The sequence below is a fragment of the Berghia stephanieae genome, chromosome 9 (assembly GCF_034508935.2).
Source record: "Berghia stephanieae isolate SIO BIC M18660-M18661 chromosome 9, UCSD_Bste_1.3, whole genome shotgun sequence".
NCBI classification, from domain to species: Eukaryota; Metazoa; Mollusca; class Gastropoda; order Nudibranchia; family Aeolidiidae; genus Berghia; species Berghia stephanieae.
In genome coordinates this window covers 30259365-30275022 of record NC_088368.1, presented here as the reverse complement: position 1 = coordinate 30275022, position 15658 = coordinate 30259365, and the positions used below count along the sequence as shown (strand labels likewise).

General features: G+C 36.5%; 1 protein-coding gene across 2 annotated transcripts in view; it reads left to right on the top strand.

The window, feature by feature from the left end:
* The first annotated feature begins 2755 nt into the window (after nt 1-2755).
* The window catches only part of LOC144980033 (uncharacterized), a 65988-nt gene continuing 53085 nt past the window's right edge, over nt 2756-15658 (top strand). For both annotated transcript variants that reach the window (XM_078927494.1, XM_078927495.1), the window contains exons 1-6: nt 2756-2821; nt 3259-3427; nt 3894-4103; nt 5969-6146; nt 7279-7514; nt 14570-14826. In XM_078927494.1, the coding sequence (XP_078783620.1) occupies nt 3323-3427; nt 3894-4103; nt 5969-6146; nt 7279-7514; nt 14570-14826 (986 nt within the window). In that variant the 5' untranslated portion in view covers nt 2756-2821; nt 3259-3322. The remainder of the gene's footprint in view (nt 2822-3258; nt 3428-3893; nt 4104-5968; nt 6147-7278; nt 7515-14569; nt 14827-15658) is intronic.

The window sequence follows — 15658 nt, the reverse complement described above, 5'->3', positions numbered from 1 at the left end:
GTAATAATAATAATAATAACGTTAACTCCTTAATAACACAATCCACACATTGTCCACACCTACTGTCCTATAACCACAGCTACCAGCATGAGTAGCTAGTGATATTATTATTACTGTCATGGATTATAGTGCGGTCAATGATCCCCCTCCCATCGTTGATTATTCATTTGATACTCCCAATTCAGAAATATCCAGGTGTTTACTTGTATTTACAATGTCGATACAACTGATCTATATTATTATTATGTTTTGTATTGCCACGCACAATCGGGATCCCCGTTAGTTCACTGGGTACTGCGCTTAACTCACAAGTAAAGCAGTCGTGTTATTTTGTTTGTTTATTTTGTTTTGTTTGGCTTTCATTTCTTCCTTTCTTCCTTTTTATTCGAGTTTGATGTTAGATTTTTAAATTCCTTTATTTTCAGTTTTTTAAAATTTGTTCGTTGTTTTTATATTTTATAAATTTATTTTTTTGTTTTTTGTTTTGTTTTTTTTTTTCGTTCGTTTATTTTGGTGGTTGTTTTGTTGGTTTTTTTTTTTTTGTTTTGTTTTTTGTTGTTTTTTTTTTTTTTTTTGCTGGTTTTTTTTTGGGGGGGGGGGTTGTTGTTGTTGTTTTTGTTTTGTTTTGTTTTTTGTTTTTTGTTTTGTTTTTTTTTTGGGGGGGGGGGTTGTTTTGTTTCTTGAATTGTCTTTTGTCATTTAAAAATAAATTTACTATTTAAAAAGTTAGCTTCCTGTCCAAATGGACAGATAATCCAGTTAGCAGAGTAGGTAATTGCGATACAGCACGGTATATCTTTGTTTAATAACAAAATTTGAGCATTCATATAGATAGTATGCCCTTAACTAAGAAGCTCACAACATTTGCTATCCAGAAATATAACAGACCAACACATGTGTAACCTTGAACTTTTATAGTCTGGTTAATACAATTTAGTGAGAAATACTCATAAACGCGGATGTCAAAAAGCAATAACAGAGACCTGAGTGACATCAACTTCGTTCTATCTATAGCACATAATATACACTAGACATGCTCAAAGGGCTTTGCAATGGGTTCCTAGCTAACAGTAATACTTAACATCTAAGACGAGAGACATTATGACGCCTGTCAGGTGATAATCCTATTACATTTTCTTTTTTTCTGACAGAGACGATGATGATTTTAACGGCCAGCTACTCATTGTCCACCTGTGTACGGTGAGAGGATGTGAGTAAAGAGCCTCTTCAAAGGACTCAACTATGCGTTGCTCAGAACGAGATTCGAACCCTAAACATTCCGTTCCGAAGGCGAGTGTCATACCACAAGACCGCATAGTCGCATATTTCTTCTTATCTTCAGTATTCACTCAAAGGGCCACAGGGACCAAGATTTTATTTCATGCAATGCAAGTCCACACCAAAGTACTTTATAGTACTATCGGTTTTACAGAGTCACGTAGGTACCTACTCTTTCACACTTGAGTCTAGTTGGGTAACGCATGCAAAAGCCTTTGTAATAGACACACCACCTGAGCTGGACTTTGCAATTGCTATCATCCACCCGTTCAATAACCACGATCAACGTCGTTGTATTTTGTAAAGTAGTCCTTCGGAGCCCATGGAGTTTATCCCGGTTTCTAAATCGTGAAACAGACAATAGCAATTAGTTGCTATCCTTTGGATAGGACGCTAGTCTATCGCAAAGTACGTTCCCCCAAATCTAACAAACTCAGCTACCCATTCACTGCTGGGTGGACAGGGGGGAGGGGGGGGGGGGGTTCAGAAAATATCTCGACTGCAACCGGGACGATCTTGGTAGATTTGCGTGTGAAGCGAGTGCTCTACCAACTGAGCTATCGGGACCCCCTTTATTTTGTTAAAGACAAGGAATAACACGTACTCTTCGACGATACTCCCTGCATGCTAACTTTCTTATAGATGGTGTGCGCTTGACTAAGAAGCTCATAACATTGCCATCCAGAAGTATAGCGTACCAACACACAAAATTATGTGTAACCTTAAACGTTTATAGTCTGGTTAATAGAGTTTAGTGAGAATTACTCATAAACGCGGATGGCAAAAAAAAAAAAACAATAAGAAAGGCCCGAGTGACGTCAACTTCATTCTATATATAGTCCAAATCTATGTCTGACCAAGGTTCGCATCCACACATAGACCCTGTGTCCAAATCGACAAGATATGCGACTCCAGCGAACAAAAATTTAGTTCAAATCCCCCTGAAATTACATCTTTAGATGTCTGGCTTTTCTGAACACCCTTTTATGGAAAATTTTAGTTCCTAAATCAGATCTTGCTAAAATAAACTAATGGCTGTATGAAAGCAAACGTTAGTCTTATCCTTGTGTAATACAGTGCTTCTGAGCATGATGTCAGTGAAGTCAGAATTTATCCCAGCTTCTGTAACGTTGAACAGACAACAAAACCTGCTTGGTATCATTCGAATAGGAAGCTGGCCTATGGCAAACTACTTTCCGCCATATTTTATAGACCAGGCAATCCAATCACTACTGGGGTCGACAGGGAGGTCAGAAGAAAAAAATCTCAACTGCACCCGTCCATGCCGGTCTATATGTTTGTGGGGTAAATGATTTTAAACTGAGTAGCGGGATCCAACATGTAGCAAGTAATTAATTTGTCATTACCCCTTTCATTTTCATGCCAATGCCACTTTGTCAAACCTATTGATGGTAAAGAATCTGCGTTGAGTATCTCCTATACTATTTTTAAGCGTTGAATATATTAAGTACTTCCTGTTATACATAGATACAAAATGGCGGATGGTTATTGGAGAGGGAGATGTTGACTCGTACTCCTATATGTAGATATAATTTTGTTGTTATTGTTGTTGTTTATTACGGCATGTAATCACAATCATCTTATATGTTCAGTCTGCATTGTGTATAAATAAATAACTGTACAAAGAGTTGAAGTATGTTTTGTTTAAATAGAGCTCGGATCAATTTGAATTTTAATATTTGTTTACATTTTTTATGAACATTTCTATTTGTTACAATCGAATTCGAAAACCAAAGAATAATAGATATCTAGCTTTTTGAAACTGTTAAAGGGTTTATTGACCAGTTGATTTCTTTAGAAAGACATACTCATATAAATAAAATAATACCTATCATCATCATACAACTACACAGTAGTATAGTCTACTAGACTACTTTACTTTATCAACTTTATTAATTGGCAAATGTTTGCATAAGCCCGTCACAAATATGAAGCTTATTTATTTTCTAATCATTTCAGATGGCATTACCGTTCTTTGATCGGGAGTCAGACATAAAGATTTATCCATAAAGAAAATCTCATCATGGACAGATTTGGTCAATTCGGATCGCCTTTACTTGGCAGTTACAGTCTGCCCAGCCTGGCAGAGGGGAGTGAGGCAATAAGTGAGGCTGAGGAAATCAATGAGGTGAGTCGAATCGGTTCTCGCTGTTATCGCCATTTATCATCATGTATTATTTTGGGGCTGATTTTGATTTTTGATTATATAAGGATGCTTGGGGTTTGAGATCAAAATGCAGCTTTTTTTCTTTCTTTCTTTCTTCTTTTTTACTCAATATTGACTTGACCCAATAGTCAAAATCTTTAAATTTGCAAATGATTTCCTCTATTCATTTATTTCAAATGGACTTTAATTTCTTGTGTCAGAAAAGCAAATGGACTTTAATTTCTTGTGTCAGAAAAGGTATTGGAGTTTGGATTTGTTCCTCTTTCCAGAATTTGACCGAAATGTTACACATGGTGGATAGTAGAAATCTGCGTACATATTTTGTCTCTGCATGAATGATATTTTATATATATATATATAATATATATATATATATATATATATATATATATATATATATATATATATATATGTAATTTTTTTGCAGGTTAAATCACTCCATGATAGAGGAGTCAGAGCTGCCAAAGGCTCCGACTTTGATGAGGCTATTCAGTTTTATAGTGAGGCTCTTGAGATTGACTCCAATGACTTGCATGTGTTGCAAGCAAGATCGTTGGCGTTCTTGCAGAAAGGGAATATTTCTGCGGCAGCCCAAGATGCAGAGACAATGATTGCAATCAACCCAGAGAGTGCTGAGGTGAATTCCAATTCTAAATTTATTTTTGTTTACCGATTAACCAAATTTGTGAATTTGAACGCTTTGTACTTATTTTATCAAATATTGACTTTTTAATCATCATCCTTTTCACATTGAAATTGCCATGAAACAAGATAGACAAATAGACTTTCAATTTTCAGTTTATTTACTCTTAGGCTTTCCCAATAAATCATAAAATTTGATGGCAACATACATAAAAATAGGTAAATGAATTTATATAATTAGTTATTTGAAAATTACTTTAAAACACGAATGTGTAAACATATAAATAAATTAAATACTCATGTATAATAAAGAAATGGATGAAATAGTGAACCAGGTACTTTTACAAGATATGCACCCAGAAACGAATACCATGCTATTTACAAATTAATAAAAATTAACATCTACATTTAGAAACTAGCTGAAATGAGCTGAGTTATTTAAAGCTTTAAAGCTTGCACAAAGCAGTGAGGTAATGTGTGCAACTTTAGCCATTATCTTCCCAACATGCAAGCTCATTCCGTAGAAGAGAAATACCATTGTGATGCTCATGAAAGTTTTCTATCCTTACTTCTATTCTGCCTTTTTCTTTTTCTTTTTTTTTTTTTGGGCTTAATAAGTAGGAGAGATAAAGTAAATTGGTCAAGGTGAAATTAAAATGGTTTGAGTGATAGAAGATTTTCTTCATTATTAATTGTAAAAATAAGAAGTCTCTCGGAGCGTAAAGGCCTGAAATTGTCACAGCCTTTGTTACATGGAATGAACTGTACAAATTGTTTGCTACTGTTTTCAGAGATGCTAGACCTAGTCTATTGCAAAATGCTTTCCATCAGATCTAACATATCTGAGTAACCATTCATTCCTGACTGGAGGGAAGGGTTAGAAAAAAGAAAAAAAAGAAAACAATCTTGATTACGCTTGAGACGATAAGTGTCCCTTACTTGTAAAATGAGATCTCGGTAGAGATCTTTGCTATTTGAACCCCTTTTTCAAAGAATGAAGACTCTCTCATGTCATTTCATTTTTGTATGATTTGTATTTGTGATCCAAACTGGTGTTATGTCGGATTGAAGCGGATGCCAGAAAAGTTAATTAAAATGTTTAATGATCATAGATATGACATTTTGGGTGATGCACTATATAAAATTATATATTATATTCTATGAAATAAAACACAAAAACTTAGCCCAAGTTTCTTATTCTTGACCATAAATTGAATTAACGTCATCAATATCACTTCCTGGTTAGAGTTCCTGACCTCGCATAGTGGGCAGGGAGGTACTTACTGTGCCTTCTATCCCCCTATATCATTTTTCCAATTTGCTTTCTGTCTTTGCCTTGGAATGAGATTCTTGGTTTTGTCCTGGCCATGGCCGGTAACCCTGGCTGAGAGGTAAACAGTCATATGTATAGTTAGTTTTGGGAGATGATATTTTTTTCCTTGTAAATCATCTCTCTGTTGTGCACTGTATTATGTTTTGTTTACATATTATATATGATTTGTAAACATTTGAGTGTATTTCTCTTAGTTGGGACCCGTGCTTGTGTCTGGATGAGACTTTTAGGTGATCTCAAACTAAGTACTTTGATAGTGTGCTCTTGGAATCTACATCTGTTTCCTATTTGAACTAATTCCCATTTGTCTTAACTTTTGTTGGGTGCTTTAATTGTAATTCTAGGACTTTTTACTATCCCATTTTTTTCCTTTTTTACTGCCGCTGATATGACCTTAATGTGTTGCAAGCACCGTAAACCTCTTAAAAACAAACAAAACAATCACTTCGACATAATACCATTGTGAGGCAGTGGGTCACATTTATTAACTTTTTACTTCTTTCCCCATCTTCCCCATCTTCCACTAGGGTCACTTACTTCAAGGACTGACGTACCAGCACATGAATATGTATAAGGCTTCTCTTAAGTCAATGCTGACCGCCCTTGACCTTGATACTGGGAATGCTGACAAAGTGACCAATCACATTGCTGGAACTGTTTCCAAGTTCTGCCATGTTCCCCAGGAGCTTGCCAATAGTTTGAAAAGTGAGTTTGGTGGAATAAAGTTAATTTGTTTTGTGATGTGCTGAAATGTAACATGAAGTTTGTCTATCAATTTTATTTTCATTGTTTTTTTTTTTAAAACCTGGTCTGGAATCAAAGGCTCAGCAATAGGGTGAGTCATCGGAAAAGGCTCTTTACTCACATTCTCTTACTGTACTCAGGTGTAAAACGAGTACCTGGCCTTTAACAGCATTGTCTCCACTGGGAAAAAAATTGTACTATCACCTGACAGGCGTCATGTGTTGTTCTAATCCTACATGTTAAGTGTTGCTGTTGACTAGGGACCCCCTGTTAAGTGCTTTGAGAAGGTTTAGTGGATAATGCACTATATGAATGCTCTAGTTTTAAAAACCTCTAGTTCTGTAACGAAAATTACTTAATTGTGAGCATTGTCAGTGATCAGATTGTTGTCCACTGTTGCCAAACTTAAGACCTGGTGTTGTATCAGGTAAGGGATGATGTACAAGTTTTCCCTCTGAAAAAAAAATAAAAAAATAGAATTCTCTTTATTCATCCCATAGGGGAAATTTGTCTCTAGGGTAAGACTGGAATAACCCAGGCATTAGCCGCAGTGCAGCACGCAAATTGTGCTAGGTCGAGGTGACTTGCTCAAGGCCACACAGCACACCATGGGTGATCGAACTCGGTACCTTTCGGGTACAAAGCAAAGACCTTACTGCTGAGCTACGCTTCCCCATTGACTCAGATGTTAATGAATGTCTAACTTCAATCAATGACAGATGAGTGCTGGAACTAAAAGTATGTTTAAAAGGTGGCTGGAATTGTATGAAATAAAAATGACCGACTGAAGAATAAATGAAGCATTGTGAAGCACATTGTTCTGGCAAAATCTGTAGTAATGTGCTATATAAATGTTTATATCTAATTTTGTTTAGATCATTTCAGACAACATGTATCATTGTTTTGTTTTAGTTTGTTTTATTTTGTTTTTCTGCTTTGTTTCTCTTTGGTTGTAGTTTAGCTGAAGAAGAAATTTAACCCAAAACATTTCTTGTTTCGTATTTTATTCTTCATTAAAGGTGTTAGATAATTTTATTTTATTTTCTTCCTATATTTACAAGGGTTGAATTATTTATCTTTTTCTCACCAACAGGCATGGACCCTTATGTCAAAATGAGTGAGATTGGGGTGATATTGTTCCAAAACAAGAAATACGAGGCTTGCATTCAAGTATTGGACGCAGCCAAAAACTTTCAGACCAACCAGAAAGGGGTAACCATGAAGATCCTTCTGACACAGGCCAATGCACACTCCCAAATGCTTCATGTTGACACAGCAATTCAGTTATACCAGGAGTGTCTGTCCTTGGCTCTCTCTACTCATGAACAGGTAATGTGATGGTCATATAGAAAGATAACGTGCGGCTATGTGGTCTTGTAGTATGATACTTTTGGATCGGAAGGTCCTGGGTTCGAGCTTTGCTCAGTACATTATTGAGTCCTTGGAAAAGGCTCTTTACTCACATTCTGTCACCGTACTCAGGTGTAAAATGAGTACCTGGTCATTAACAGCGTTGTCTCTGTCCGAAAAAAAATTGTAATCTTGCCTAAGAGGCGTCATGTCTCATTCTACATGTTAAGTGTTGCTATTGGGTAGGAACCCCTTGTAAAGCACTTTGAGCATGTTTAGTGGATATTGCACTATATAAAAGCTCAAGTTTTGGGGGGGGGGGTTTAAAAGAAAACATGAGCTTTTAAATAGCTCAAAATCCACTAAATTCACTCAAAGTGCTTTGCAAGGGGTCCAGAGCTAACCGCAACTCTTAACATGTAAGACGACACATAATCAGGGCTGAGAATCTTCCGTCTAAAGGCGGATTTCCGCCTAAATGGTGGTTTATCTCCGCCCATCACCATCACTTTTCCGCCTTTTAAAAAGGCTCACTACAACCACTACATTAACATCCCTATCACCACTACTTTTACAACCACCCCCTGTACTACAACAACCATCACATCATCATTCCTATCACCATTACTACTACAACCACCACCACATCGTCATCCCTACCACCACCACCACCACATCATCATCCCCACCACCACTACTACTACTACCTACAACCACCACCACCACATCATCCAACTACCATCACGTCATCATCCCTACCACCACTACTACAACAACCACCACAACATCATCATTCCTACTCCCAATACAAATACATCTTCCACCACCACATCATCCCAACTATCACTACTACAACCACCCCACATCATCTCTACCACAACTATTACAACCACCACCACACCATCATTCCCAACGCCTCTACTGCTACAACCACCATATCATCATCCCTATCACGACCCTACTACAACCACCATCACATCATCATCCCTACCGCCATCTTTTCTTACTACTACTACAATATGTTGTAATTACACTCTCAACTTTTGAAATTCCTCCAAGTGGTGTCAGAAATTATTGCGAGACACATTTTTGATTGCATCTCAGTAAATTTTTAATGAAATTCAAATTTATACGTTTTCGTCGCATAGATAGGTCTTGAACTCCATTTTTGTGACCAGTCATTCTCACCCCTGAACCATCATGACATCATCACCATCTCTACCACAACTACCCACTACGACAGCAACTATCACATCATCATCAGTAACACCATCTCCACATCCTTATCATCACTGCCCTCATTGTAATCAGTACCACCTCTAGTGCAAGCACCACTATCACATCATCTTCCTGGTGGGATCTTTTGACTTGCATGGATCAGAGTTGCTTTCTGCCTTTGTCTTGGCTTGATCCTTTTCCTGGTCGGATTCATTGGCACGGAGGGAATCAATTAAATGTATAGTCGTTTTTGGGAGATGATACGTTTGTCCTCGTGTATCATCTCTCTTTTGTGTGACGTTAGATTTGTTGTTCTAAATTTTGTATTTCTCTCATAAGGATTCTGTGCTTGTGCCTTGGTGAGACTTTTAGGTGACCTCAAACTAACTACATTGATAGTTTGATCTTGGCGTCCGTTTGTGAGCCTTATTTGAACCAGTCACTTTTTCTCCGGTGCTTTTGATCTTATTTAAATCTATATGTTTTTTACAGCCCCATATATTTTTTAATGCCGCTGAAATGACCTACAAACATATACACGTGCACACAAAAATCAATAAAGTTCCCTTAAGTCTTCTTAAGTCTCGTTAATTTTCACTTTAATTTTTCTGTACTCATCACTACATTCACTTTGAGATCTCTCTCTCTCTCTCTCTCTCTCTCTCTCTCTCTCTCTCTCTCTCTCTCTCTCTCTCTCTCTCTCTTTCTTTCTCTCTCTCTCTCTCTCTTTTCTCTCTCTCTCTCTTTTCTCTCTCTCTCTCTCTCTCTCTCTCTCTCTCTCTCTCTCTCTCTCTCTATCTCTCTCTCTCTCTATCTCTCTCTCTCTCTCTCTCTCTCTCTCTCTCTCTCTCTCTCTCTCTCTCTCTCTCTCACACACACACACACACAAATCAGTAAAGTCCACCCAGTTTTTTAGCCTCGATAAATTTTCACTTTTCATCGTCATGTACTTAACAATGATACACACACACACACACACACACACACACACACACACACACAAATCAGTAAAATGCACCCAGTTCTGTAGCCTCGATAAGTTTTCACTTTTCACCTTCATGTACTTAACAATGATACACACACACACACACACACACACACACACACACACACACACACATTCAGAGGATTCAATTAAAATGTTAATTTCCTGGCAATTGCCAACATGAAACATACGTTAACTTAATAATTACGATTAACAAATAAAGCACATTCACACCTAACAATAAAGTTCACTCAGTACTTTTAACCTCGGTTAGTTGTTCACTTTAATCTCTCTGTACCTATCACTATATTCACTTTGAGCAGTCTGTCTCTCTCTCTCTCTCTCTCTCTCTCTCTCTCTCTCTCTCTCTCTCTCTCTCTCTCTCTCTCTCTCTCTCTCTCTCTCTCCCTCCCTCCCTCTCTCTCACTCTCTCTGTCTCTCTCTCACACACACACACACACACACAAACACACACACCTGGGTGGGGTTCCTGACCTCCAATAGTGGGCAAGGGGGTACATACTATGTCTTCTATCCACTTATATCTGTTTTCCAACATGCTTTCTGTCTTTGTCTTGGAATGAGATTACTTGTTTTTTTCCTGGCCCTGGCCAGAGTCCTAACTGGAAGGGAAACAATTAAATGCACAGTTATTGTTTTGGGAGATGATATTTTTTTCCTTGTAAATCATCTCTCTGTTATGTATTATTATATTTGTTATTTTGAATGTATAATGTAAGCATTTGAGTGTATTCCTCTTTGTGCCCGGATGAGACTTATAGGTGATCTCAAACTAAGTACATTGGTGGTATGCTCTTGGAATCTACATCTGATCCCTTTTTGTTCTGTTCCCCTGTGTCTTACTTTTTCTTGGGTGCTTTAATTGTAATTCTAGAACTTTTTACTATCCCATTTTCTTCCTTTTTACTGGCGCTGATATGACCTTAATGTGTTGCAAGCGCCGTAAACCCTTAAAAACAAACAAACAAAACACACACACACACACACACACACAAACACACACTATCTTTTCTTCTGTCAGACAAAACTAAATCTATAAAGTGGATCATATCCTTTTCACATCAGCCATCATTCTCTCTTATCACGTTCAAGTACACACCTTATCATCACCACCACCACTACCACCACCATCATCATCATCATCATCATCATCATCATCATCATCATCATCATCATCATCATCATCATAATCATCACTGCCACTACTACTAGAGCCACCACCATCGCCACACCATCATTTCATGAAGCACCACCATTACTACAACCACCTCCACCACATCATCATCATCATCATCATTGCCACCACCACTACGACATCATCACAACACTATCACCATTAAAACAACAATCACTACCACATCCTTACCACCACTACTACAACCTCCTCCAACACAACAATATCACCACCACCACTTCTGCAACCACCACAACCACATACATTATCATTACTGCCACCACTACAACAGCCACCATCATATCATTATTACCACCACACCTACCATTCATTTTAATATTTTATACGTCATAAATTGGTTTTGGAACTTTACTTGATTTGAAACAAGGGGTATTAGGATGATTATAGATCTCAATAGATTATATTTTGTTTGCAGAAATTCCTGTTTAAGCATTGAAATTGTTCGGAATCGTTTCTGAAATTTACGTGAGCCAAATTTTAAGTTGGCGTCTCTGGGCAACTTGAAACAATGGGATGTGGGCATTAGTGAATCTGTGAATACGGGAGATGTATGTGGCGACTACCACTACTACTACAACCATCATCACATCATCATCCTTACCACAACTACTACAACCACCACCACATCATTATCCCTACCACTACCATTACTACAACCACCATGTTATAATTACACTTTCAGTTTTTGAAATTCCTCCGAGTGATGTCAGAAATTGCTGGGAGACACATTTTGGATTGCATCACAATAACTTTTAATGAAATTTAAATTTGTAGGTCATTTTTGCATGGATGGTTCTTGATCTAAGCGCAGAAAAATTTCCTCCTTTTTAGTGACCAGTCATTCTCACCTCTGATAATCCAATGTAAGCCGATGTTACAATCATTTATTTTCGACAGTGACAATGCTATTTCCACCAGGTACTCATTTTACACTTGAATGTAGTGAAATAATGTAAGTAGAGAGCTTTTTTTCCAAGGACTCTACTTCTTTGCAGTGCCCAGAACAGGACTCAAACCGAGGGCCTACTAATCTGCTGGTGAGTGCCGTACCACAAGACCACAAAGTCACGCAAACCCATTTTTCAGCCAGCAACAAAATCAATACTTACCTTTTAAAATGGTCGGATTTGATTTGACTAGGCAGTTTTTAATTGCTCAATTGGTAGGACACTCAACTCACAACATGTGGACCATTACTTGTTCTTGATGCAATTGACATTTTTTTTTTGACCCCTTGCTGATCGAGCAGCGATTGGGTAATGGGGTCTGTTAGATTTATAATAATAATAATAATAATAATAATAATAATAATAATAATAATAATAATAATAATAATAATAATAATGATATTAATAATAATAATAATAATAATAATAATAATAATAATAATAATAATAATAATAATAATAATAATAATAATAATAATAATAATGATAATATTTAATATTAATAATAATAATAATAATAATAATACTTTAGTGCATCCCAAAAAGGAAATTTTTTGTACGGACATGTTATAATTTACACAGTAAGATAAATATATAATGGAAATATGATATATATATATAAATAAGGAGCGGTTTTACAGCCAGTGTTGTGCTTTAGATATGAATAATTTCAACACTGTAAAATAGTCACTATAAATTGAAAAGATTGCAAAACAAATAAATTAATTAATATTTACATTATTTGGAAGTAAAAAGCGAAAATAACTGTATAAAATAATTATTGCTTGTTATTATAAAATCTAATGCTGGCCGTCAGAATAGATTTTCGGTGTCTCTCTGTTTTAGTTGAAATAGAGAAAGGGCGACCACTCCTTCCTGACATGATAACTGATGGTCTTAGTAGATGATGCTGGTCATTTAATATTTTAGTTTTGTTACTCATACAAAATCGATATACATGACATAATGTATCATAACATCTTATAAAAAGGGTAGCAAGCAATTGCTACTGTCTATTTAATGCTACAGACACTAATATATAAACTGATATATCAAGCAATTGCTACTGTCTATTTAATGCTACAGACACTAATATATAAACTGATATATCAAGCAATTGCTACTGTCTATTTAATGCTACAGACACTAATATATAAACTGATATATCAAGCAATTGCTACTGTCTATTTAATGCTACAGACACTAATATATAAACTGATATATCAAGCAATTGCTACTGTCTATTTAATGCTACAGACACTAATATATAAACTGATATATACTGACTTGAGTAATTTATTTTTACATGTATTCTATTTCAATATGCCGTCATATGTTACTATTTTCACCAAGAGAGTAATAAATGGACTAGGATTCAATAAATAATACGACACGTTATGCGGACAAGTGAAAGTAATAGTAGGTAATTCATGTCAGCTCCAGATATGTTATATTATTGTAATAAGTAACATTGTTAAATTGAATTTAAGCTTCATTTTAATATACGAAAACAGATAAAATGGACCATTTTGGGTTTCCCCTTTATCAACAAAACAATAAATTGTTTTGTTGATAAAGAGGAAACCTGAAACGTCCATTTTATATGTTTTAGTATATTAAATTGAAGCTTACATTCAATTTCACAATGATATTTATTTCTTCGAGCTTTGAGCAGCACCATTTACATACATCAATGTATCATTTTGTTTTTGTTGTTGGACAAAGATTGGTCTGAGCAAAAGAATGAAGAAGATGAATAGGCATCCCATTGTATGAGCAATAGAACTGGCAAAGTGCTCTGTAACCGTTTGGTGAAGGGTGGTTGCTTTTGACCAAAAATAAAATGTTGAGCTTTTATATTGCACATTAGCAACTATTTGTGTTCAAAACACTTTACAGGGTGTCTCAAGCTAATAGCAACACTAAACCCATAAGAAGAAAGCGTAACAAAGTGACATTATTTTGGAAGGGCATAAACGATCAAGTGAAATTACCTCTATGTGATATTCAACAAATTAAGAGGAATTCATTAACGTTTTTTGGCTTCCCACTCAAGTGCGTGTTTGTGTGCCAGGCTTGATGGGTGTTAGATTTTCATTCTACTGTATTTGTATGTTTGTTCTTGCAAATGGCTGATGGAATTTGTCGTTGTAATGAAGCCTGGTGGTGTATCTGTTTGGTTTATTTTTTCAATTGCTAATGTAGACTGGAATGTTTATAGCTGAATATTTGCTTTTGACTGTTTTGTGGAATAAAAAAAAAATTGAGCTTTTATATAGCATAATATCTACTAAATGTGCTCAAAGCGGTTTACAAGGGGTCAACAGCAACATTTAACATGTAGGATGGACATGACGCCCGTTAGGCGATATTACAATTTTTCAGACAAAGACAACGCTGTTAACGGCCAGGTACTCACTTTTAACCCGAGTGCGGTGAGAGAATGTGAGTAAAGACCCTTTTCCAAGGACTCAACTATGCGCCGAGTGAGGCTCAAACCCTGGACCTTCCGATCTGAAAGCGAGTATCATACCACTAGACCACATAGCCGCACAAATAGCCGAATATACATAATACTGGATTAAGAAGGTCTACTATAATTTAGACAGAAAGTCTCAGATCAAAATATGCAATTTGTTTTCATGATGTTATTTAATTCTTCTGTCAGGTATACCAAACAAAGTCATTGGTCAACATTGCAACGCTCCACTTGGAAAATGGCGACACGCACCAGGCCATCATATTCTATGAGAAACTCTTGCACTTGGAGGCAGAAATCATGCAAGAGATAGGTCGGAGGTCAGAATCACCTGACTCCATGCCATCTTATTGGACAAAAGAGCTCCAGTGCGGCCTTCACCTTAATCTTAGTATTGCATACAAAACCATTGGAAACATGCAGACGGCAGTGAAGCATGCCCAGAAGTGAGTCTGAAAGTTTATGAAGTCAGTATTATATGCACCCCTCCGTATTCCAACACTGCTTATAAGTTCTTCATAGCCATTACTCTAATGTAGTCATAATTTATCCTGGTTTCTGTAACACAAAATAAGCAATAGCAATTGCTTGCTACCTATTAGATGGGACAGGGGTCTATTGCAAATTATTTTCTACCATTTCAACAGATTTAACAGATCCTGCTACCCAGTCAAAATATTTACCTGCCGGTAACAGCATTGTCTCTGTCACATCTATTCTAGCAGCACCTTACAGTAGTCATGTCTTGTCCAATATGTTAAATGTTTCTGTTGGCTTGGGACACATTGTTAAGCACTTTGAGCACAGTGGATATTGAGCTCTATTAAACTCTTTCAGCGCTGAAGCTATATTCGCATTTCCATCACAAAATGGCTGACATCTGATTGAGGCAGCATGAGAATGACAAGCTAAGACAAAGCGACATTCGAATTCGGCACAAAATTTCAATTAAAATAACCCCCTATGACCAATTGAATGTTCTGATGAAAGAAATGTGACCCTCCGCCTCGAAACGGTATTAAGTCGGATTTTTCAATTTTGTGTTTTTGGTACCCAATCATAGCTTATTTTATGCTTTAAAATTTGATACCAAATTTATACAATTCTGATTATTCATTGCCGAGATATGACCGTTTGAAGTAGGGAGAGTGTGAAAACCAAGTTTTGAGAAAATCGACTTCGAAGTGAGGCACCGTTTTCAAGCACAGTCAAATCAATGGGCAAAGATAACTCCTTAGATACGGGCATCGAAAATTTGACGAGAATAGTGAAATTTGG